The sequence below is a fragment of the Rhipicephalus microplus genome, chromosome 4 (genome assembly GCF_043290135.1).
Source record: "Rhipicephalus microplus isolate Deutch F79 chromosome 4, USDA_Rmic, whole genome shotgun sequence".
Taxonomy (NCBI): domain Eukaryota; kingdom Metazoa; phylum Arthropoda; class Arachnida; order Ixodida; family Ixodidae; genus Rhipicephalus; species Rhipicephalus microplus.
Window position 1 is genome coordinate 117,582,615 of NC_134703.1, and position 26,209 is coordinate 117,608,823.

At 45.8% G+C, this 26,209-nt stretch overlaps 1 protein-coding gene across 1 annotated transcript; it reads left to right on the top strand.

The window, feature by feature from the left end:
• On the top strand, positions 1 to 25,865 carry LOC142814410 (uncharacterized). The gene is made up of 5 exons (XM_075893165.1): positions 1 to 83; positions 758 to 875; positions 6,391 to 6,558; positions 24,139 to 24,282; positions 25,692 to 25,865. The coding sequence occupies exons 2-5, from the start codon at positions 873 to 875 to the stop codon at positions 25,863 to 25,865; spliced, it is 489 nt and encodes a 162-aa protein (XP_075749280.1). The 5' UTR covers positions 1 to 83; positions 758 to 872.
• The last annotated feature ends 344 nt before the right edge of the window (positions 25,866 to 26,209 follow it).

The window sequence follows — 26,209 nt, forward strand, 5'->3', positions numbered from 1 at the left end:
GATATCAAAAACTTTTTCGCATTCCAACCTGATGCTACGTTCAAACCTTCAAAATATCATGACTACCTTTCACTATTGAACCAGTAAGTATTAATTTGTTTTTTCTAAGTTTGTAGAAAACTTTTTGTCAGCCTTTATGATTTACCTTGTCAGCCTTTATGATTTACGATTGTTGAAAAAGTAGTGTGCAGCTGATCACAAATCGTGGCCTTCAATTTTGCTCCGGTTAGAAGCCTTCCAATTTTTTCATTAAATTTTTTTCTGTAGTAAGCTTTCATGAGTTTTTAAATGTCTGCATTTTCCCGGTATTGTGGCCTGTTGTTTTGTTTTTTCTTGTTAACCACCTTTTTATAACCTTTTGTTCACAGATTTTTTGGTTTCACCACCCGCTGTAGACGCCGAGAGGTGGTTTATAGACGCACAGACATTTCGCGGTCATTCTTAAGGTGCTTCCCCCCTAACACACTATGTTTCTGAACGCTGAGGGCCATTTTATTTTGTCGCACTGAAGCCACATACTGAATTGCCATTGTTTGAAAACTGTTTCATCAAAACCTGAAAGACAACAGAATGCCTAGATTCAGTTCAGGCACAGTCGATTGGTGCACTAAATTTATTTGGAGTGGTGCTCTTCGTAGAAATATACACCTCACTCTAAAAGAATTCATAGATTACTGCAATACCGAAAGTTATCAGTTCAGCACCTTACTGATGCGTTATATTGATTTTGGGTTCGAATATGCTTCTACACATACAGTATCGATGGACTCAGCATTGTAATCATCTTGACTATTACTGATGAACATATATTGCAAGTGGTTCCATCTTCATCATGGAACAGATCCTGCCTGCCTCAGGAGAGTCAGCCTACAATGGTAGGTAATTTTGATAGTTTTAGTCTGCCGTTCACACCACATTGCGTGACAACATAGCAGAAATGCCTAATTAGTAAATAGGAAAATAGCGCTGACGGATTAAGAAAATTGCTTAGAAGTAATGTCAAATGATATATATGTTTATCTAAGGCAACTTGCAGATACCTATGCATAATACTAATGCTCGAGCAACCATATGAATTCTCGACACTCAATTCGTGGTGTAGCCGTCACCGTCATGTTCCACATAAAGTAGTAATTGATGACAACTTCCTGCGTGTGCAAAGTTTTATGTGTGAGTGAAAACTTGCGTAGTGCTGAGAGGCGTGGCTCAAGCACAGGTGAAACGTGACTGCCTGCTCGATAGGCGAAGGAGCCTAAAAGTGTGCTGGCAAGGGTTAAGAGAAAAGGGGAGGCTACGTCGCTTTAGTAAAATCATCAAGCAGATTTGGTCACGCACGCACGCGTATTTTGAGAAATCAACAGGCATCTCGTACCATCACAAGTGCTTGGTCTTGAGCACTTACTTCACATAGACGTGAAAAACACCATCAAAACAGCTTCGTTGTCGGGAGTGGCCACGTTTACTTACGCGAAATGTTCATGCTACGCAAGACAGTACCATAAGGAAATTGGCTGCTAAGATTCGTTCAACATTCCAATCAATCCAATTACACTCATTGCTGGTCACTGACAGTGAAACAGACTCTTTTTCAAGATATGGGTGAGAGAGGTCACAAATAGTTTTGACAGGAGTACGATATTTAAGAATATGCTCATAGTTAGTGGCAATAACTATCTAAGGAATGGTAGAGGCTCGTGTACTATGTGGCGTCAGTGCACCTTAAAGACACTAGATGGTGCATTTGATTGATTTAACCTCTCAAAAGACGATATGATTGTGAGAGGCGCGTAGTGGAGGACTACAGACATTTCGTCCACTTGGGGTTCTTTATCGAGCACCAAAATCTGAGCACACGGGACTATAAGACAGCGTTTTCGCTCTCATAAAAAATGCAGCCGCCACAACCGTGATTCGATGGCGCAGCCTGCGGGTGAGCAGCCGTATAACTTAGCCACTAGACCACCGTGGCGGGACACCAGATGATCTTAATTTCTGAAACACCCACTACAGCATTTCTCATATTCACATTGTGGTTTTTGTATGTTAAGCCATTTATAATATTTCAACTGTTTTTCAACTGTTTTTCAACAAGACAGAAGCCATCTTTGAATGGAAATATATTGTGTGAACCAGAAATTAGATCTTGAAGTAATATTGTGGCCACATAGCTCTACAACATGCCTGAAAAGGCAGACAATGTTTCAGCGCCAGTGTTGCAGAGATAATTAATAATTGCTTTCATCATCATGGTCCTATGAAACGTTTCTCTCCGGTTCATCTTTGGAGCATCTTGACTTCAGAACTGCAACGCTAAGTACACGTCGGTTCATAAAAACATGTGCACTGCTTTTCTGTTCATCACCTACAAAATTAAGGGTAGCCAAACCATCAAAGGATCTCGGTATTTTTTTGTTTCTGCGGAAAATAAGGGCCCGCATGTAAAAGTTGGCGCTCTGGTACAAGTCATAATGGCTCTGAAGTTTCAAAATGCGCGCCACGTTGTGAAAGGACAATATTTATATATGTCCTTATAAGAATATTTCACGTCGACTCAATTAACACCGAATAAGGTAACCTAAGCCATGGCAAGAGTGTGGCATGACAACTTTTTTTTTTACAATCTTTCTTGTCTCCCTCTGGACTTCACTTCGTTCTCGCGGGCTTTAGGCAAAACCCTTTGAATTCTATGGTAACTTAAATTACACTTGAGGCAGGGGATAAGAATAGGAAAAGACAGGACGAAACAAGACTAACAACAGGTTACTTCAAACCGCACAATCACCCCTCTTCTAACAATGCACGTGAGCTTTAAACAGTCATTACGACATGACGATAATAAAAACCCTCTCAAAACCGTTATATAAACATGAAACATAAGCTTTTTCTTCAAAACCTATAACTTTTAGACATTGTCTTGTGAGCTTTCCCATGATTGCATTGTTCCGGACTTTAGATACGTAGACATTTTTTGAATTCTTTCAAATATTACATTGATGATGACTTGGAAGAGGTAGCGTAGCGTATTCATAAGTTTGTCGAATCCACCGCAGCCAAGTTGCATCGGCTTTGAATTGCATGTCCATGCTTCTTTATTATACTCATACTTAAGTCTATTTGTCCATACTAATGAACACTTAATGCTCTCCTCATTCGCCAGGTTCAGATAAGCCCTTGTTACCTTTCCGTTTCATTCATTTAAACCGATAGTGAAGAGGGGCGTAGTGGTGCCAACGCTTGAAATATTCTTTTGCCAAATATTGTGACGACAACGTCCAAGATTGTTTCTCCTTTTAAGAGAATCGTCTATGTAGTAAAGGGTTCCTGCAGGAGCTCCTCTGGGCTGTTGTGAAGTCTCTGTTGCAGGTCGTATGCGAAAATACCAATGCCACCGATGAAAAAGAAGCAGCGTATAATAGAGGTAGACAGATGAAAGTTTGAAGCTCTGTCGTATGTCCACGAGGTGTCGCAGAGTTTGAAGACGGTAGCGGGAAGATTCGTTATCATGGTAGAATTCTCTGTAAGTTATTTAGTTCGTGATTCAATTCTGGCAAAGAAAATTTAAAGAAGCATGATTGCGACACTAAACACAGACGCGTGTATGTACATTGTAGAAGGAAAGTGCTCTATAGTTTTTCCCTGACCTGTGGTATTGTCTACGGGAGCAGACTTGCAGATGCAGTTATAAGCACTTAAGGGAATGCTGTAATTCTCTAGGTGTAAGTGAAAAATAAAACACTAGTCATTATATTGAAAGACATTTGTTAAAACGCGCAAGCCCCCCCCCCCTTGTTTTGTTTTTGTAGCACTGAGATGTTGAAGCACGCGAGGCACGAAGGGCGCATAAACACCCGGAAGCCTCGTGAATAACTAGACAGGGCGTATAGAAGTGCCCAGTGAAAAAGTGAGTGTTTCAAGAGAGAGCTTGTGTTTCTTGGTTAGATAGTACCCTTCCGATGGAGGGTGTTATCATCATTTGATCGTGGCTGTCTTTTGCGCAAGCGCATTGCTGCAGGAGGGAAGACTGTGAGATTTCAATAGATCAGTTGTTGCTGTGTTCGTCCCATTACAAGAGCAGTTTAGGTTTACCTAATGCGGCACACCAGCTGCTGCCCCCCTCGTATCCACCCCCCACATACACTCGCACATTGTTGAACCTTGAGGCGAACATTTAGGAGTGTTTTCGCAAAAACAAATTGTGCAGGTAGACCAAACAGTACGCACAGTTTGAGTCGCACCTATTTTTTAGCAGTAAGTTTTCACAAAACTTGTTAGGAATACATACTATACCCTAAATGTAAGTTTCTGCCTCGACAAGTTCGATAGCCCCATTTATCCGCTAAGGAGGACCACTCCTCTGTTTAGGTACGACACTTCATACTACGAGAGCTTCTTCTTCGAGCCTGTGAGTACCGCTGAAACGATTGGTTCTTCTGCAATCAAAGTAATTAGCCATAGCTACTTCATGCATTAGCAATTGTGCCATGAGTACCCAAAGAAAGCTTCCTGACACATGACGGCTGCGAACGTCGTCAGCATCCACATTCACGCAGTGTATACCTGAGGTTCTGAAACTTTCAGACCTTCGGCTAATCCAGAGGCTTTTCGAGAGTGCCACGGAACCCGACTTTTTCTTGGCCTCAGAACATATTGAAAGCGGGAGCAGGGGGTTAGGTGATAACGCAAATCAACGCGTGCTGCCACAGTGCTAACATTTCCCTCGTTGACCTGGAACCTTTTGCATTTCATCGGAGGTCATCACCGTTGATGTAGGACATCAGATAATACCTACACTTGTGATCCCCCCCCAATGCTGCTCGGCGAGTCGCGTAAAGAACCCACCAGCAATAGACTACATGCTTCTGGTACCTGACACCTTCAGGTATGTGACCACCCAAGCCAAAACCAGGACATACAGAGACCAGTTTTTTTTACAAACCTTAAAGGAGGTACGCCAGTCACACAGTAATATCGTTGTAGACCCATATGCGTGCATGGGCTGTGGTATGTGCCTATCACCTATGGGGGATGTGCCTATCCCCCATAGGTGATTGACAGTTAATATGTTTACACAGAACGTTGGGTACAGACATGCTAATTCAAGTGTGGGAGCACTAAGAAAAAGTGACATCGACAGCACTGTTTTGGCTATGGAAAAGAATGAATGTGCGACCAGCAAGAAACGAGTGCGAGAGCTCCGCGGGGCAATCAAGCATTCAACGACAAAGCCATCCCGGCTCTCGGAACTATATGAAAAAAAAACTACGCAGGCATGATTTTGGTAGAACGTCAGTTTATGTGGCAGTTAATAATGTTAGTTTTGGTCAAGTGCCATTACCTGAAGTTTGTTTATGTAGCGCTATTGTGGGCTACATTCTTCCTTTAGACAAGCGCAATATATCAGCTCACCGCTTCTGATGTTGGTAATACCCGGTGTTCCTGTTTAGATTGTTACGCGAGTGTAAACAAGTGAATATATAAAAAATGCGACCATTAAACATGTGTCCTTGCAGATTTTTATACTATCTTTAGTTTCATTTTGTTCCGCTTAGACGAATAAAAAGTTAAGCCACAGTCAACGTACGTACCTTTCTATTCTTCGCATAACATCGGTTCTCATGGTACGTAAGATCTGCTGAATTTCCTAATTGTTTATTTAGTTATTTATATATATTTCTATTTGTTTTTATTTATCAATTTAGTGATCTTTTAGGTGCCTCAAAATCGCTGTTGGGATATACTTAGAAAGTACCGAAATGTACACAATTAAGAGAGACTGACAGGTTGAACACAATGACACTGCATTAAGCTTCGCTTTGCAAATTGCGTTATAGTATATACGTGATAGTTAATCGTGGCAATATAAACAAATTATACAAAGGCATGGCATTAATAGCAATAGCGCAATTCTAAAGGAAATTGAAATGCTAATAATTAAGCATATTACCTAAAATAAGCATTCATTTTACAGAAGAATGAACTGGTTAAACTAAAAGTAGTGCATACATATTCAGAGTATCAGTGTGAGTAATTATCAGCACCACCAAACTGCACTAAAAATTGCTCTTTAAAAGATGCTGCATCTTTAGGCATAGCACAATATTCTTGTTATGCATTGAATTTTTTCTTGACAAAACATGTGCTTTGTAATAGATAGAAGTTCTCTGAAAGCGTGTTCCACTTTCAGTTGATGTTGTATTCACAAAGAGAAGTGTTTTGCGGGTAAAATGTTCCTAGTTATGAAAGCGGAATGGCTGTAGCATGTTTAGTGAACAGATTGAGGTATAATTTTAAGGTGTCATAATCAATACTGCATTCACGAGTGCCTATTTAGTTAGCGTGTTGTTGAACAAGTGTGAATATTATTACTTTTTATTGCTTTTTTCTATTCAGAATGAAGCCGTCTCTGCTATATTAAGTATTCCGAATCCCAAAGTCAACTATACCCTAACAGTGAGCTTACGCCTCGACAAGTTTGATAGTTCCGTTGATCCGCTGTTTGGGATCTTTACTCTGTTTGAGTATGACACTCTATCCCACGTGAGCTCCTTCTTTGAGCCTGTGAGTACCACTGAGTTGGTTCGTCTGTATTAAAAGCAAATCGCTCTATCTACTTGATGCCTTAGCAATTCTGCCATGAGCACCAAACAAATGCTTCCGGACTCATGATTACATCGGCAGCCTAAGCGTAGAAATGAAGAGGGCCGACGAAACTGGTGACAAAATACAGGAAAGACTATGGCACGGAATCAGCACCTGTAAGTAATCAAGTAAACTTTAATGCCCATTAAAAAGACAAAATATTTCGACCCTGATCCTCAAAACTAAGGTACAAAGAGAGTGTACTGTGATCACAAACGACAGGCCCTAACATGATAATCAAAAGATCCGTGTCATGTAACAACATGACTACATGCTACGTATATGATGTGCTCGCGGCTGTTTTGCTAGCTTCACATGTACCAAATTCAGTATATCGTGACGCGAATGGACGAATAGGTCCATGAAACGTTGAAGCATGATAAACATGACATGCTTATCATGTACCAACATGACTCCATTGTGCAGTCATGATGCACTCGTGGCCGTTTCGCTAGCTTCACATAGAGCAAATTTAGTATTACGTCACGTGAATGAATGACGAAGGTGTGTGACTGGTGTAAACACGATAATCATGAGATTCATGTCGCGTAAGAACATCACAACAAGCCACACTCATTGAAGGCGCCAATACATTTCGACGTGACTCGGCTCGCGTACGCACCAGCGTTAGTTTTGTCGCGTCACGCCGGCAATGCCACGACAAGCGCTGATCTGCCTCGTTTCAGAAAACTCGGCGTCCCTTCATGACGAAGAGAGGCAGACGCAGTGTTGTCTGAGTAGAGCTGAGTAACGTCAGTGGGGTGAAATGTGGCATGTTGCGTTTCACGCTCGTTGCCGCTGGGCCACGCCCACGATCGCTAGTCCCGCCGGTCACGCCTGGCGTCTGACTATAGAGTGCTCAAGTTTTGCTAGCGTAGCGTCGCTGCGCCCACCATGCGTGCACGTCAACGTTATGTCGAATAATATTAGGTTCTTCATGATGGGCTCTCGGTTGTTTCACTAGCTCCACATACACCAAGTTTGGTATCACGTGACGTGAATAGACAACGAAGGTAAATGACACGGCCCAACATAATAATCTTGATATGCGTGTCTAAAGCTTGACTACAAGCAATGCTCATAGCGTACTCGTGGCCGTTTTGCAAGCTCCACATACCAACGTTAGTATTACGTCACGTGAATAGACGACGAACACAAATGAAATGTCCAAGCATGATAATCATGGCATGCGTGCCATGTAAATCTAGAATATATGCTACGCTCATAGCACGCTCGCGGCCGTTTCGCTAGCTCCACATATACCAAATTTGGTATCAGGTGACGTGAACAGATGACGAAGGTAAATGACACGTCAAACTTGATAATTATGACATGGAATTCATGTAAGGCATATTTTACCTCCCCCTCGTAAGGCTGTACTTGATTTTAAAGCACAATGTCAACCTTCCTAATTCGTGCTTCGCAAATTATCGATTCCCACGGTACGTAAGATCTGCCAATTCTATACGTCCGTGCAATATTAGCGTGGCTAGTGTCAGTACATATATCTGCTTCGAATATCAACTACTGCCAACATGAACAAGTGAGTGTTCGAAAGCAGATGGCCTTATTATTAAAAACGTATTAACAAGAATCAGCGAACGAAAAGAACTATTACTCCTGCTGCCAACAAAACTAGAATTTGTTTTGTCTGAAGGTACACTGGCCCAGGCATAGCCCCATTCTGTAATTGACTGGTATGCGTATTCAACTTTTGACAGGACAACGGAACTGGATGGGATAGATGCAGTCATCAGCAGGAGCAGCAGCCTGCATTACCTGCAGCATTGTGGTAACGCAACGCAACAAATGCTACCTTTCGGAGTGACCTGCTACACATGAGCAGTTGCCTTATTAAACCTACGTCTCGCTAGACAGGTTCAAGTGGAAACTTGAAGCAAGTCTGATGTGGTTCGCCGAAGTAGTTTAATGTTTCCGTGTAAAGTGCAACTATTTTTGCTGTTACGCGTATGAAATTCTTTAGGCCGATGAGAACGAGGCGGTCCGCTCCTAACACACTTTCGCCTTCTACAAAGCAACGCGATCCGACGCCACAATCAAGCGCCAGCCCCGCCACGGTCGTCTATTGGCTAAGGTATTCGGCTTTTGACTCGCAAGTCCCGGGATCGAATCCCGGCTGCGGAAGCTGCATTTTTGATGGAGGCGAAAATGCTGTAGGCCCGTGCGCTCAGACCTGGGTGCACGTTAAAGAACCCCAGATGATCGAAATTTCCGGAGCCCTACACTACGTTGTCTCTCATGATCATATTGCCACGAAAAAAAAACAACAGAGAGCCATGAACAGACGTCTTGCCCGCACCCAGACCAGAAAGCAATGTTCCCTTCTTTCGCCACTTCCAAGCGATTTCGCGCTACAATTGTTGGCTGATACCAATTTACCTGTGACATTATTCCCTCTCCTCCAAAATCATCATCTCCATGCTGGTGATGAGCATTGAAAAAGTTGAGAAAGAAAAGACGTTACTATGGGATCTAAGAACTGCGTCCTTAGGCAAAAATAAACGGGCTGGTGTCAGAGAAGTACTCAATCAAGAAAGGATTTATGACACAAGACACATCAAAAAGAAACAAAAGTGACAAAAAGTAAGTAGTCCTTGCATGATAGGTCAGTGCACGTTCGATTGAAGACGCGAGAAATATGGCTTGAGCCTTGACACATGCATCACATCACTCTGTGGAAACCGACGGAAACGTTTTGAGATGCCATCAGGGAGAACTTCGTATGTAACGTCGCTGAGTCGGCGTAGAACTTTGTAAGGGTCGAAGTAGCGCCGCAACAACTTTTCAGAGTGACCCCGCTGTCGGATGGGGGTCCACACCCAAACTTCTACACCTGATTGGAAGGTAACCTCTTGGTGTGGAAGGTTGTAGCGGCGTGCGTCCGCAGTTTGGCGAGCCTGATTACGGCGTCGGGCGAGTTGACGGGCCTCCTCGGCGCATTCAGCGGGCTTAGCTCCATGCTGTCGCGTTGTTGTTGAGCCAAGTCGGTTGCTGATACAGACGAAAAAAACATATTGTCCTCTTAGGTCCGCATTTGTACTTCCGATTTGCGCACGAGAGAGACAGTCAGCATCGGGGTGTTTGCGTCCGGATTTGTGATCAACTGCGACGTCAAATTCTTGCAGCCGAAGGCTCTACCATGCTAGACGACCGGAGGGATTTTTGAGGTTGGCGAGCCAGCATAAAGAATGGTGGTCACTAACTACCCTGAATGGTCAACCGTACAAATAAGGCCGAAACTTTCATATAGCCCAAACAACAGCTAAGCATTCTTTTAAATGCGAAGGATTTCTTAGCGAACTTCGCTGAATTTGAGCGTATCTATCTATCTATCTATCTATCTATCTATCTATCTATCGTTCTATCTATCTATATATCTATCTATCTATCTATCTATCTATCTATCTATCTATCTATCTATCTATCTATCTATCTATCTATCTATCTATCTATCTATCTATCTATCTATCTATCTATCTAGCTATCCACCTACGACTTTTAACTCTCCTGGCTGTTTGGATAATGGTATCGATACCAAACTTGGTATGGCATAACATGATTGTATATCTGGAATATATGAGTAGTCATAACATGAAAATCATGACAGTTATGCCATGAATGTCTTGATTTACAATTCATGGTCTTGTTACTCTTGTGGTGATCTTGTTCCAATGACATGTTGCAAAACTGGTATGATATAACATGATTGCATGGCGTACACAAGTGAGAGACCCTAACGTGGTAATCATGACATGTGTGATATGTAAGTCATGAGTCATGACTACACACCACGCTCATGATGCGCTCGCAGTCGTCTCGCTAGCTTCACATATACCAAATCCGGCGCTACGTGATGCGAATGAATGACGAAGGTATGTGACTGGCGCAAATATGATAACCATGAGATGCGTGTCATGTGACATTATGATTACAAGCCATACTCATTATACTCTCGCAGCCGTTTCACTAGATTCACACACATCGAATTTGGTATTACGGGACGTGAATAAACGGCAAAGGGACATGACTGGTGCAAAAAATATAATCATGTGATGCGTGTCACGTAACAACATGACTACATGCTACACTCATGATGCGGTTGCAGCCATCTCGCTAGCTTCACATGTACCAAATTCAGTATTACGTGACGCAAACGGACGACATATGTAAATGACATGTGTAAACTTGATAATCAAGACATGCGTGTCATGTAGCAACATGACTACATTCCGCACTCATGATGCGCTCGGGGTTGTCTCGCTAGATTCATATATGCCAAATTTGGTATTACGTCACGTGCATGAATGGCGAAGGTATGTGACTGGTGCAAACATAATAATTATGAGATGCGTGTCATGTAAGAGCATGTCACACTCAAGGCACCAATACACTTCGACCTGATTCGGTGCGCATGTGCTCCAGCGTTCGTTTCGTCGCGTCATGCAGGCGATGCCCCGCCAGGTGCCGATCTGCCTAGCATATACTCGCACGCACGCACTACACTGCGTTGCTTTGACGCATGCGCGTTTGAGCACGCCCGGCGTCCCTTCGTTAGGAAGCTAGGCAGACACGGTGCATTCTGGGTAACGTGGTCGGTGCGAAATGCAGCATGTCGCATTTCACACTGTTTGCCGCCGGGCTGCGCCGACAGACGCTGGTCGCGTCAGGCGTCAGGCTACAAAGTGTTCGCGTTTTGCTAGCGTAGCGTCGCTGCGCCCAGCGTGCGCTCGTAAACGTTACCTCGCAGTATTTGGGCCCTCCATGATGCTCTCCCTGCCGTTTCCCTAGCTTCACATATTTCAAGTTTAGTATTACGGGACGTGAATGGACGGCGAAGGTATGTGGCTGGTGCAAACATGATAATCATGAGATATGTGTCATGTAACAACACGACCACATGCTCCGCTCATGATGCGCCTGCGGTAGTTTCTCTAGCTTCACATATACCAAATTGGTATTGCACGACGTCAATAGACGGCGAAGTTAAATGACACGTTCGAACATGATAGTTATGATATGCGTGTCCTGTCAAACATGACTACATGCTACGCTCATAGCACGCTCGCGGCCGTTTCGCTGGCTCCACATATACCAAATTTGGTATCAGGTGGCGTGAATAGATGATGAAGGTAAATGACAAGTCCAAACATAATAAGTATGAAATGGAAGTCATGTAAGGCATAATTTACCTCCACCTTGTAACGTCGTTTCAAATTTAAATTTACATATAAACCTTCCTAATTCTTGCTTCGCATATCATTGATTCCCACTGTACGTGGGATCTGCAATTTTTTTTTCTGTTGCAGAGTAGTTTTTCTCTGTGGATGATAATGTTCTACTTGCATAGGCAATCACGCGCTCTACGCCATTTTGCCATTGAACCAATATGGCTCCAAGTCTGACATTGCTGGCATTCATGTGTAGCTCTGTGGCAGCGTTGCCGTCAAACTGACTGATTACGTGTGGGGCTTTGAGATGATTTCCTAGCGTGTCAAAGGCGTGACGCTGATCCTGACCACAAACAAATGGTACGCTGTCTTTTGTAAGTTCATTTAGAGGTTCAGCGATTTTAGAAAAGCCTTTCGCAAAGCGTCTGTAATATGCGCACAGTCCCGGAAATTGGTGGAGATCGCGCTTGTTCGTTGGGACAGAAAATGCGGCAACAGCTTTCGTTTTCTCAGGGTCTGGGTGTATAACAGCGTGGCTGACAACGTGACCAAGCAACTTCAGTTCCTCGAAAGCAAAGTGGCATTTCTCAGGTTTGAGAGAAAGCCTAGCTGTTCGAATCACCTGAAGAACTGTCTGTAAGCGCTGGACATGCTGCTCAAACGTGTCCGAGAAGACGACCACATCGTCAAAGTAGACAAGACACGATTAACATTTTAGCCCATAAAGAACCATATCCGTCATTCATTGAAAAGTAGCTGGCGCCCAGCATAAGCCGATAGGAAGGACACTGAACTCGTAGAGTCCGTCAGGATTAATGAAGGCAGTCTTTTCGCGGTCGCGCTCATCAACAGAAATTTGTCAATAGCCGCTGCGTAGATTCATGGAAGAAAAGTAACGAGCATTGCGAATGTGGTCCAGCAAGTCATCTATTTGTGGTAAAGCATACGTGTCTTTCTTCGTGATCTTATTCAACTTTTGGTAGTCGACGCAAAATCGCAGGGCACCATCTTTTTTGTTTATTAACTCAACAGGGGACGCCCTTGGACTAGTCGATGGCTGGATGACATCGTCCTTGAGCATCTGCTGGACCTGTTGGTGTATAGCGTCTTGTTCTTTTTGAGAGACTCCATAGGCGTGTTGTCGAATGAGTCTCTTGGTAGGCTCGGTGGCGATACGAGGCTTGGCAAGCGGTGTTTGGTTCACTTTCGAAGTCGTAGCGAAGCAGTACCGAAATGAGACGAGTAGCTTCAAAAAACGTCCCTGTTGTGCGGATGGTAGACCCTGCTTTACGTCGAGAGTGCTTGCGAATGTCATGGAGGAATGGTCCTACGACGAAAGAGCAGATAATGTTGAGGGACCAGAGACGTCGGCAATATCCTGAAGGTATGCAATCGCAGTGTGTTTGGTAAGATGGCAATATTTCGCAGAAATTCGTGATTAATTGGCAAGCCTGCTTCCTCCTGGGCTGAACAATACCTCGGGCAACGCAGATTTGTTGCGCAAAAAGTAGCGACAAATTTCCTTCCGCAATTAGAACATCGGAGGCGTCTTGGTCGCATTCAACGCTAATAAAGATTGATTGATATGTGGGGTTTAACGTCCCAAAACCACTATATGATTATGAGAGACGCCGTAGTGGAGGGCTCCGGAAATTTCGACCACCTGGGGTTCTTTAACGTGCACCCAAATCTGAGCACACGGGCCTACAACATTTCCGCCTCCATCGGAAATGCAGCCGCCGCAGCCGGGATACGAACCCGCGCCCTGCGGGTCAGCAGCTGAGTACCTTAGCCACTAGACCACCGCGGCGGGGCAACGCTAATAAAGAGGCTACTGCTGGGAGACAGAGTAACAGATTCGGAGGATACACGTAGGGCAGCCTTCAATAAGTGGGTGTTCTCAGGTTAAAAATGAATCGGGTCCTCGAACGACACCTGCAAGTCTCGTAGGTCAATAATTGCACAGTATTCGCGAGGAAAGTCCAGTCCCAGAATGAGTGGACGGGAGCACACAGGTAATACGAGGAAAGACCCTGTGAACGTCGGAGCGCGAACTCGAACACGGGCTGTGCACATTTCAGTCGGCGTGTTGAGGTGGCCCCCTGCCGTGCGCAACGGGGGTCCTTGCCAGGGGTAGTTACTTTTCTCAGTTTGGGTGCCAGGGCACTGCTCATAACCGAATGACGACGTGATTATCGACGTGTACAGTGATGTCGGCGGAAACAGTCCCATGACTTTTGGAAATGACTGAAAAATAGGAACGGTCTTCGACATGTTTTGCGTCGACGGAGGCTCTTTGAAAGTTTGTTGGGACGCGGTTTCACCCCTAGGAGCCGCGGTTTCTAGTTTCCCCTGTGGGGACTCGCTAAGTGCCATGTGAAGAGAGCATAAGATGACGAGAGAAAGCTCGTTGACGTGAGGCAGTGAGGTGATGGTGATCGTAATTGGTGGTGTTGACCAAGGCGATGACCTTGCTGTCCTGTAAGGTACGCTTGGATGTCGCGGGGATGCTCACTGTAACGCGTGCACCAAGCATCCGGGTAGAAGCCACGGAGATCAAGTTGGCGGTACTGACATTTGTGGTAGGCGTGACCCGCTTCGCCACAGTGGTAGCAGAGTGGACGCTTATCCTACGTTCACCACACGCTGGCCTTTGTGGCGCTCTGTCGCGATGCAGACGGATGATAAGTGGGTGCACTCGAAATCCTTAAGGCGGGTGGCAAAGTCGAAGAGGTGCCCTGGAATTCATGGAATCGCATAGTGGGATCAGGAGCATGGGGTGCAGGAGATCGCAGGGCCGCCGCATAAGTCAGCACAGGGGTCTTAGGCCTTGTTGGTGTGAGTGGGGTGACCACCTGTCTGATCTCATTTCGCATTAGGTCTGCGAGAGCATTTACGGGTGATTGGGGTCCCGCTGCTTCGAGTTGACGCAGCTCGTGCCGCACGACGCTTGTTATGAACTCTGCTAGGTCATGCCTCTCGCTGTCAGCCCCGATAGAGCATGCAGCAGTGGTGACGTCGGGGCGTTTATACTGTGACGACCGATGCTGGAAAGTATGCTCCATTGTGGTTGCCTCATTTATGAACTCAGCCACAGTAGTCGGTGGATTGCGCACGAGTCCGGCAAAGAACTGCTCTTTTACCCTATGCATTAAATGCCACACCTTCTTTTCCTCAGACATTGCAGGGTCGGCACACTTTAAGAGTCAAAGCATGTCCTCTACAAACATCGAAACACTCTCGTTAGGTCATTGGTTCCGAGACTAGGTAGCCTGCTGCGCTGTCTCCTTTCTTTCGGCGCTCTGGTACGCATCGCGATACTGTCGGCTGAACTCTTGCCACGTCGCAAAGAAACCGTTGTGTTTCTCATATTACGTTTTGGCAGAGTCTTCCAACGCAAAGAAAACTCTCTGCAACTTGTGAACTTCATCCCATTCGTTGATGCTGGCTACTCGATCGAAGTGGTCAAGACAGTCATCAACATCGTGATAAAAGTCTCCACGAAGTGAGCGTGGTGTTTGCGGCACATGAAAAACATGCGGGGGAAAGAATAGGCGCCGTTGGTTTGACTCGCCTGGTTGGTAGTCGAGGTTGCTATCTTGTCCTGAGAGAGGACCGTATTTGGGTAGTTCGGTGTGCCGGCTGAAAATCTGGAACCGAGGCTCATTTACCCAGCACCTCCATCAGTGGCACGAATGAAATAACAGTAACAGCCACAAATCGACGTCTTGCCCGCACCTAGACCAGGAAGCAATGTTTTCTTCTTTCTTTACTTCCAAGCGATTTCATGCAACAGGTAATGGCTCATACCCATTTACATGTGACAATACGGCGGTTTTTGGACGTTAAACCCCACAATCATTAGCACAGCGCCAAGCAATCGAAAGCGCCGTGTTGACTCTGCTAAACGTACACTAAAGGCAAATACAATTTTTGTCAGAATGACAGCTCAATATATGACAACGTCTCAAACGACACCACGGAAGTATCCTGCTTATTGAGAAATCAAGCTGAAGCATGGCAGCACATACGCCCCGAATAGGGCATTCGCAATGTGATGACATCAGAGTCAACGCCCACAATGATTAGTAGTATTCGAACTTGCTGCCCTAATTAAAGAATCTTCCGAGCATCACGAGACGTTGTAAAATGCCCCTTGTTCGTTTCTGTTTCATTCATGAAAAGAAAAATGTCGAACGTTGCTATGGATTTCAGAGGGAGGGGTTTAAAAGGTGAATTTTGCCTAGTTGGACTGAACAGGTCCTGCCATCTAGCTGGGCCCAGCTGAATCAAGCACACCTGCCATCTGGGAGGCAGTGGGGCAGAAAATTGTTCAATGATCATCGTTGCTGCTGTGGCCCCCACTACTTTTGCTTTGTGGCTAGTAGTGTCGGTAGCCGTGCAGTAAAGCCGGACATTGTTGTGCGCGGCAACAGTGACTTGAAAGTTTCCAGGTTGAGGCGCGTAATTTGCAGTGTGATAACGCAATGCGGACCACTAAAACACGGTTATACTTCAGAATAAGCACTTCTTTGGCACAAAGCTAACACTACGAGTTTTCTGGACTGCTATTTCAGCAATCAACATCGATTTAAGATTTGCCTTTAGTGTGCCTTTAAACGTAGCCATTTTGTTTTTTTGACCAGCGCTGCCAGCGCACCAAGGCCACGGCCTACTGACGCTGCGACTTTGGGCAGGCAGTGTCATCTCTGGCAGGAAAGTGGAACTTGAGATTACAGGTCAAGCGTTTTCTCGTCTCTGCGCCCCACTGCCGCTCGCTTCCGTGCACGTGCAGAGCCAGGATCCAGCTGGCAGTATTCTCACGTTGCACTTGCAGTGCCTCGCAATGTCCCGTTTGAAAAAGGTCGCCCAATTGAACACGCCCTTCTAAGCGCGAGCGTAATCAAAGGAGAAAAAACCACGTTCAGGATGTGGAACAGACAGTACATTACAAGAACGTCCAACGTTACGCGATTTACATTTCCAAATTCCGCGACATTGCCATACACTACCGATGGTAATCGTCAACGGTAACCTAATTCTGTCATACTATAAACGCGCCTAATTGTCATACGCAGTGAGGATTGACGTCCCACACTCGATAAACATTCCACGTTGTTGGCCACGAAAATCAGACATATAATTTAAAAAAATCAGTTGATCATTGTTCTGTTCTGCATGCTGGCGTAAGCAGACGTGTACTGTCGTCTGTAATCTTTCGTGGCATCCAAGAAAGAAAGAAACACGGATTGCATGGCCATGGCCCTAAAAAACTAATGAGTTAAAAGTACTGTCCTCTGCGCCGCTGGAGCATCACCCGCTGACTTAGCTGCGATTCAGCTAGCTTAGCTTTACACTCTGCGAAGCAAGTTGAACTGCTTTGTTTTTCTTTGTTTTAATTTCGGTTCTCGCGCCACACTTTGCTCCAGTTTTGTGAGAATAGGCGCTCCCAGCTGACCGATTCTGCGCTCCGTTCCCCGTTCTGCTCAAACGCTCAACGTTGCGGGAGCGCAACGCGTATTTTTAGTTTTAGCCAACCGTGTTTCGGTCAAGACCATCGTGGCGCCACCAGTTCATGAAAGTCGAAAGTATGTTGAGAAGAAAAATTTAAAAAAATATATTGTTATGGGAGGGCACACAGAGAAACGAGGTGACAGCTAAGATATATTTGCACGACGCCAAGCCTAGGCTGAGATGGAAAGCGAAAGCGCGCCCATCATACCAGAATCACGCCGTCTTTATCGCTGTCTGTCTTGCTTCTTCAGCGGGATGTAGTCTTGCAACATGACCCCCGGGTGCAGAAGCACCGCCTCGGTGCTTTCTATGGTGTTGAGGAGTAGTAGAACTAAAGGCGAGAGACTTGAACAATGTCTATAGACAGTGTAGGAGAGGGAGATGACGAAATCAGCGGGGCTATCTCGTACGTAGAGTTGGTCACCTGGCACAAGACGCGGTAGGGTCCCGAGTACCGCGAAAAAGCCTTCTCAAAGAGACCAGTATACCGAGTTGGGGTCCACAACAACAGAAGCGAACCCGGGAAAAGGAGATGTCGCGATGATGTGCGTCGTAAAGTTGCTTCTGTTGCTCTTGCGATGCTACGAGGTGCTTCCGAGCGATTTCTCGTACTTTGGGAGCTCTGGTGATAGTGTCACAGGCATACTCAGTCTGCGAATTGACAGATGTTGGAAAGATGGTGTGGAAAGGTATAGTTGTATCGCGGCTTCATAAGACATAGAATGGTGAAAACCCAGTGGTATTGTGGCGTGAGTAATTGTAGGCAAATGTACATTTGTTTCCGGAGGTATACTGAGGCAAAGGGTCAAGGAGATGAAGACCAACTCGAAAGAAGGGGTCAGTAGAAAGATCAAGTGGCTGGAGGAGTCCGGCAGGACTCATAGGGGTTTTTTCGACGTTGGCACTGGTCACATGCGACGACGTAGCGGTGCACGGTGCGATAAAGCCTGGGCCAGTAAAATCGACACTGAATGTGGTCGTAAGTCCCAGAGAGACAAAGGTGACCAGCGGGGAAGGGGGGGGTCGTCATGGAGCTGGGCTATAACACTGGAACATAGTTAGAAAAGCACCACAAGGAGCGATCACGCTCATTTGTGTTGACATTGTGGTGGTACAATGTGCCTTCTTAAAGCACAAACAGTCTAGTAGACGAATCGGGCGTTGGATAGTCCTGCTTCTTAATAATGTCACGCAAGACGGGATCTCGGCGCTGTTTTTCAAGGACGTTGCTGAAAGAAAACAGAGAGAGAGCACAGATGGCGGCGCTTCATCTGAAGACCCAGGAAGGTCCACTGGACGGCGGGACAAGCAGTCAGCATCATGGTGTAAACGGCCAGATTTGTAAGACACTGAGTAGTCATATTCTTGGAGCAGTAGTGCCCAGCGACCAAGACTCCCAGTGGGATCCTTTAACGAAGAGAGCCAGCAGAGGGCGTGTGGATCAGTTGTGACGGTGAAACGGCGACCATGTAAGTAGGGCCCAAATTTACCAACCGCCCAACCTAGAGCAAGGCATTCTCGTTCGGTGATCGAGTAGTTCCGCTCGGCAACCAAGAGCAGATGACTGGCATGTGCGATAACGCGGGCACAGCCGCTTTGATTCTGAACCAAAACAGCAGCGATTCCTTGGCAGCTGGCATCAGTGCGGACTTCTGTTGGGGCAGACAAGTCAAAATGAGCAAGAATAAGTAGTGTGGTGAGCAATGCGATGAGATTAGAGAGCGCCAAAACCTGCGCAGCGCCCCAAACGAATGAAACATTCTGCTTCAGCAAGTTCGTAAGAGGTTGTGCCACGTCCGTAAAGTTGTCTACAGAACGTCGGAAGTAAGAACATAGACCTAAAAAGCTTTGTACTTCCTTAGGGCTGGTCGGGACGGCGAAGTTTTGCACAGCTCGAACTTTATCAGGATCTGGGCGTACGCCAGAGGAGTCAACAAGATGGCCTAACATGGTTATTTGCTGTCGTCCGAAGGGACACTTCGGTGAGTTTAGTTGCAGTCCTGCGTTACGAAAAACAGAAAGGATAGAGGAAAGGTGGTTAAGGTGTGTTGCAAATGTAGGGGAAAATACAATGACGTCAGTGAGGTAACATAGGCAAATTGACCACTTTAACCCACGCAAGAGAGGGTCTATTATTCTTCCAAAGTTAGCTGGGGCATTGCATAATTCGAACGGCATGCCCCTAAACTAGTAAAAACCTTCAGGTGTCGCAAAAGCAGTCTTCTCACGGTCCGTGTCGTCGGCAGCAATTCGCCAGTACCTTGAGCGAAGGTCGATGGAGGAAAAATACTTAGTGCCATGAAGGCAATTCAGGGCATCGTCAATGTGCGGTAGTGGGTAGACGTATTTTTTTAGTGATCCGGTTCAGATGTCGGTAGTCGACACAGAATCACCAACTGTGGTTCTTTTTCTCTACAAGAACAACAGGGGAAGCCCATGGACGGGAAGATGGCTCAACGATGTCTTTCACAAGCATCTTCTCTACTTCCTTTTGAGTAATCTGACGCTCCACAGGAGAAACGCGGTACGGCCGTCGATGTACCGGAGATGCATCGCCACTGTTAATGCGGTGCTTCACAATGCTGGTTTGACCTAGTGGACGGCCACAGAAGTCGAATGCACCCAAGTACACTTCCAGGACGTGACGGAGTGCGTCAGCTCGATGTGGTAAAAGGTCACCGCGATCATTTTTTTTCACAGTAGAAGACAGACTATCTTTCGAAGAACAGGCTTGCGTGCAGTTGGGGTGACGCACATCATTGCGGTACAAAGCTGAGATGACGAAATCTTCAGAGGGTGTCAGCGTGGCGAGGGCTATTCCACACGGAAGCACTTGCGGACACAGAGCAAAGTTCAGCAAAGGGATGCAAGCTCGGTTTTCCCGTAACGTAATAATAGCGTGCGAAAGTAACACTGCTAGTCGGATGGATGTAATGGGCCTGAGCACGAAATCTTCATCAGGTGCAGGTGGCAACGCTGCTACGGCAATGCAGGTAACTGTTCGCGGTGACACACGGACATGTTCAGCAGAGCAGAGACAAATTTGGGGCAGACTAAGCGTATCAGCCGGACAGGGCAGGTCAAGTTGCACCATGCTAGCTTAATTAAAACAGCAACAGGAACACAGCGTGAAGGGGCTGCAGTCGAGACTTTAAGTGGTCACGAATGTACGAGCTCATAAGAGAAATTTGTGCGCCAGTGTCGACTAAAGTTTTTGCAGATAAACCATCCACTTTTTCATCAATCAAGTTCTGGTTGGTCGAGAGGGTCAACAGAGGAATTGTAGGGCAAGCCGTTGCAGCAGCGTCACCTCCAGGAGCTTTTTCACGCAGGTAATCGTCGGGCGAAGGACGGGGATGGAGAACAAGGTGGCAGAGGAGACCGCGAGAATCTACGTCGCGGTGAAGGCGAGCGGCTGTACTGGGCATTTATCGTGGCGGCCATGTCGTAATGAGATGAGTCATCACGGTGGGCAGGTTTGTGGCTAGAAGGGTGGGCTGATGATTCGAAGTTTGCGAGGTTTGGGCTTGCGCGCGAGAGTGAGGTCACGTGCTTCAGCAATGATGCGAAATGTGTCCCACTCTTTCGCACCGGAAGCAAATTGGCCTGTCGTCAGGCGTCCTCCATGCGTTCGGATCTCGAGTACGTGGAGCGGGACGCCGGTAGTGCTTACGGGTGTTCAAAGTAGGTGGATGGACATCGGATCGGTGCACAGAACAGATAGTCGGAAGGCCCGCGTTTGCCGATTCTTCGCGCACAATGCTCTGTATGAGGAATAAGGTGGGCTGAGGATTGTTCGGCGTCAGGCCTCTCAAACGAGCTGATGACATTCCTTGATTGATTGATTGATATGTGGAGTTTAACGTCCCGAAACCACTATATGATTATGAGAGACGCCATAGTGGAGGGCTCCGGAAATTTCGACCACCTGGGGTTCTTTAACGTGCACCCAAATCTGAGCACACGGGCCTACAACATTTCCGCCTCCATCAGAAATGCAGCCGCCGCAGCCGGGGTTTGAACCCGCGACCTGCGGGTCAGCAGTTGAGTACCTTTGCCACTAGACCACCACGGTGGGGCGCTGATGACATTCCTTCGATTTCGCGTCGAGCGACCCTCGTAATGTCAGCAGAGGGTTGATTGGGCTGGGTCTAAAAACTAGGTCCTCGCAAGTTTACGTTACAGCGGTGTTAGCAAGACGGGTGAAGTGGTTGGCAATACGACGGCTTTTAGCCTTTTGAAAGCGTCGGCACTCCTTAATGACACCTTGAACTGTCCAACAGCCTTTGTCAAACTCACTCACGAGCTTGTAGAATTGAATCCACTCATCGACGTTTTCGCCGTCAGTGCCCGAAAAGTTGTCATCATCGCGGGGTGGAGTGGTCAAAATGACCACAGGTGAGGTGGGCGCCGTTGAAGAGCGAGGCATGGCTGTTGGCGCAGCATCCCTGTCGGTATACATGTTAGAAGCGGCAACTTGGCGTCCACTGTGAAGCTCCGTCGTGCTTTGCTACCCAGCACCTCCACCGAAATGTTACGGGTGGGCACACAGAGAAACGAGGTGACGGCTAAGGTATATTTGCACGACTCCAAGCTTAACCCGAGATGGCAACCGAGAGTGCGCCCCACATCCCTGAATCACGTCGTATTTCTCGCTGTCTGTCTTGCTTCTTCTGCGTGATGTAGTCTTGTGACAATATATATTTATCTTGCAGCAAGAAAGCAACCTTTGTTTTCAAAGAGTGAATCGATTTACTTTCGTGTTTCGCTGGGGCTTGGCGCATAAGCATTTTTGCATTTTTCGTCACCTTGAATTGTTAAAAAAATAGACAATATTGCGACACTACTTGTGGTTTGACGTATTCCTGCGTGAAAACCAAACAACAGCTATGTCTCACAAAACCAAAGACACAAAGTACCTAGTTTAACATACAACCATAACTGCAACTTCACAATGCGAGGAGACAGCGAGCAATCATTACTGCAGTCGTTGCATGAACGTGCCGCGTTACGTACTGATTCAGGCAGTCGAAACAAACGATTCCAAACAAATAGTTGAGACAATCAAAATGCAAAGCAAGGCAGAGATCGAACTTACTTTGTGCTTGCAAATTTAGTGATCCACGCTTGTGTTGTTTCGCTCTGGTACGACTGGTCTGGAAACCGATTGTTTTACGGGTGGGCCACATTCCTTGGTACTGTCTGCACTGTCGTAGCACACCGCATTACTTCGGGCCTCACTTCCGCTTTTGCCGAGTCGCTTTTACCGTCGCGGAAATGCAGCTTTGCAGATCAAGCATCTCCGTTCAACGAGCGAAACTGACGGCAAAGCGCCCATGTACCCCGCACCAACAGAAAAACATGTGCGCACGCTTTCTGCCGCTATCAGCTGTCGGCGAAGCAGGCTGAATCGTCCTTGCCCACTGCCGCGCTATTTCCCAGTTTCCCCAGAGTTTGGCGCTGGAGCCGCAGCGTGACGTTGTCGTCGCTCTGCAAACTTATGCTTGAGGTCCCTATTGTGCGGCATGGCCGAAGCGTGAGTGTGGCAAGCATGACGTCACATAACGTGATGTGGTTTGCAGTGGCGTCGCAGCTGCGTTTGCTCGGAGTATTGCATATGCGATAAAACGGGGATCACACTCAGATTAAACAGTTACTTTGCCACCGCTCATTTACTCAGTGTCTTCATGAATAACGCTTACTGTGTCATTTGTGCTTTAAAGCAAGTGACCTGCGGAATTCAGTAATTGAAGGCACACAGTTCCATGGTACTTTGCGAAATCTCACGCAAATGCGCCATGGCCACTGTTCAGTAATATGAATGTTAACAGCAATCGTAAAATTCCTCCTTTTAATGAAAAACTTCATTTCGCAGTCAAGCTATGTATTACAGCCTGTATAATTCTCCCTCTATACGTTTTATTTATGATAAACAAATAATTAGATTTAAACTTATGCGAACATTTTATCTCATCATAATATGCGAATGCTCAGTGACTGCGCAGCTTTTCGGTACATATTTCTGCGCTCTCAAAAGTGCGGAAAACCTAACTATATACAAGCTTCGCGTGCAGCGATGATAGTGTTTATTTTTATGTTGTCGACCCACTGTACACTACCGAATGAAGTTGAGATTTTTCGAAACGCTTTTGCCCAAGCGGCATAGGCGTACCATTCTGGCCCAATCACTGTACGGAGAAGAGGTATCCTAAAAACATCACTTCGGAGAAACGTAGTTGTGACTGAACGTGCTCTTGTGGCCTTTATGATTGTCGGTTGACATGAAATTTCTCCGACAAGGACGCCAGCGCGCTCGATTCCTATGAGCAAGCGTATATCATCTGCAAAACATCTGCAGTGAACGTAGCATGGTGACACACCACTACCCTTACATTACCACGCTGCAGTCAATAAAAAAACTGGCGATAGTGTCATAGGTACAATATTTCTTTTTGTCATGGTTGCTTCAGCCGACCATCCCACTTGGCTGCTGCTCGCAAGGCCGTATCAGTGGCGCACGCGTTGATAGTCACGCGCTGCATGCAGCAACAGGTGTGCACACGCATCGCCAGAACAAGCATGGTGTCCGAATTGCATTAGGAGAATTGGCGGTGAATATCAAAGAAAGATTGTGTAGTACACGTCAGCACCGCCGCTCAAATGTCTTATAACTAACATGGAGTAGCATATTGTAGTGAAATAAAAAAAAAGAGCTCAGTTCGAAAAAAAAATGTTTGCCAGTGCTTTTCATGAAAGCGCTGTCTTGCGCCACACTGACTGCTTGTTTTGCTTGCAGAGATGCCGGGAAGAGATTTTCGCGCGGTACCATCGAGGTGAAAACATAGTCTACCTTGAAGACGCATACTGCGCATTTGCTGCCAGTGCTATGAACCCTAGCGCATCTGTAAGCTTCGAGACGCCTCGTACTCTACGAGACAAGGTGGGTGATTTTTTTTCATCAAAACCTTGCGGAATGAAAGCTGGCGTGACTGATCACGTGAGAAGTTTGGCATAAAAGGTCACAATTACTTCGATGTAAATGATTTTCTTCCCGGCCTCAATGTTTACAGTTGTACTCGCTAAGAGTTCAGGTAGACAGACGGGCACGGTAACCGTGCGGTAACCACTGACTTTGTGCGGAACGTTCACGTGCAATTTCTTTTGGTTAAATGTGTTCTGGTGGAGTGAAGCAATATTTTGTGCTTGGGGCTTACTTGAACTAAAAATTTTCTTCAACCGACTACACTCGGTCTCAATAGCATTTTCTTTATTCAGACTCACCCGAACTTAAACTCTCCAAAATATTATTACCCACTCAGACTCATTCAGGCTCATGCCTCAATGAGACTATGAGTGAGTCGACTTATGAGTATACGTAACTTATAATCTGGTTTTCCTATACTATGATGTCGTTGTTCTTTAGCTTCGTTGGCAAGAAGTGTTAACATTATCCATACGCTGGAGCCAGACATTATGTGTAACATATTTTAGTTTGATTTTGAAGTTTCGTCGCCCATTGCCCAGCATCTGTAAGACAACCCCCGTATTAGACCCTACCACGGCGATATAGCACAGCTCACATGGTTTGCAAACTCTTTAGAAGGTATTTTTTGCAAGTGAGCTACAAGCATAGAAATGTATTGAGGTATAATACTCGTCTGCCCTAACGAATGCCTTGGTTCAGATTGCATTATCTCGGTATTTTTTCTAGCTTTACTCTTCATTACCATCGGTTATGCCAACAAATTAAGCGGACGGACTGCATCACCAAGGTGGAATGTACAGTATCCTGCGCCTAAGAGCTGCGCTTGAAAACTCTTGAGCATTGTCGACAAGGAAGGGCCTCTAGATAGGAAGACGTCGGAAAATACTGATTGCGTCTCAATTGGGAACTAGCCTACACCGAACACAGAGTCGTAAGGAATGTTCAGCATAGAGCAGTAACAGCGGAGTTGCACGCATTTGAAGATTGAAGCACGGCCCTCGCTCGTTTCACTCTCTGTTTTTCTGCACTCCGTTCGTCTCTCATCGAACAGCAGAGAAACAGCAGAAAGCGTGTGTATATCTGGTGTAAAGAAATATGTTCATGCGGGTGCTCATAGTATCGAGTGTCGCTGTGTTCGTCAAAGGTAACGTTGGGCCTGGAGAAGGCCTGAGAAAGCCATGGTAGTGCTTTTCATTGAAGTGCTCTGCTCACACCTCGCAGTGTCCCGACGACTCGTAACGCTGCTGCATTTGAAATTGCTATTTTTGAAAGCATCTTGAACTCATTGGGGCATTTGTACTTAAATTAGAAGTGTCGAGTGCAATAAAAGAGCCCTCTGAAGTGTGTACTATGGTTCTGCGCAGATGAGGGAGACCTACCGAATGATAGGTTACTCGAGGACTGACACCCACGTCGTCGGCTGGACGGTGTACAACGTGACGAACAGTCTGGCCTCGCCGGAGTGTGGCGGCTATCATAACCGCATCAATACGATTCGCGAAATTATCGACGAAAATAAGGAGATTCGAGAAATTTGACAAAAAGTTCAGACTTTACCGTAGAAATATATTTTGGTTAATAAGCTGGGTCGTAAAATATAGTTTTTAAAACTCCTAATTTCATTCCTTTGTTAACATCCCTTCATTTAAGGTTATGCTGTTAAGAAGTTTTCTTTTGTTGTAAAATATATTCGATTAGTTCAATGCAAATTTACAACCTGTTTGGATATTTGTATTGAAAAAAACACTATATATATATATATATATATATATATATATATATATATATATATTAAGAATGTGTTTTAGGGCTGCTCAAGCAGCTATTAGCTGCTTTCTTTCACATTCGCTTTCTAGAACACTGCTTTGCTTTTGGGGAAATG

What these genes read in the sequence shown, in the direction of transcription:
- LOC142814410 (XM_075893165.1), top strand. An exon ending in TGAGCTCCTTCTTTGAGCCT is followed by an intron (nt 6,559 to 24,138) that starts GTGAGTACCACT and finishes TTTTGCTTGCAG; the next exon opens with AGATGCCGGGAAGAGATTTT. An exon ending in CTCGTACTCTACGAGACAAG is followed by an intron (nt 24,283 to 25,691) that starts GTGGGTGATTTT and finishes GGTTCTGCGCAG; the next exon opens with ATGAGGGAGACCTACCGAAT.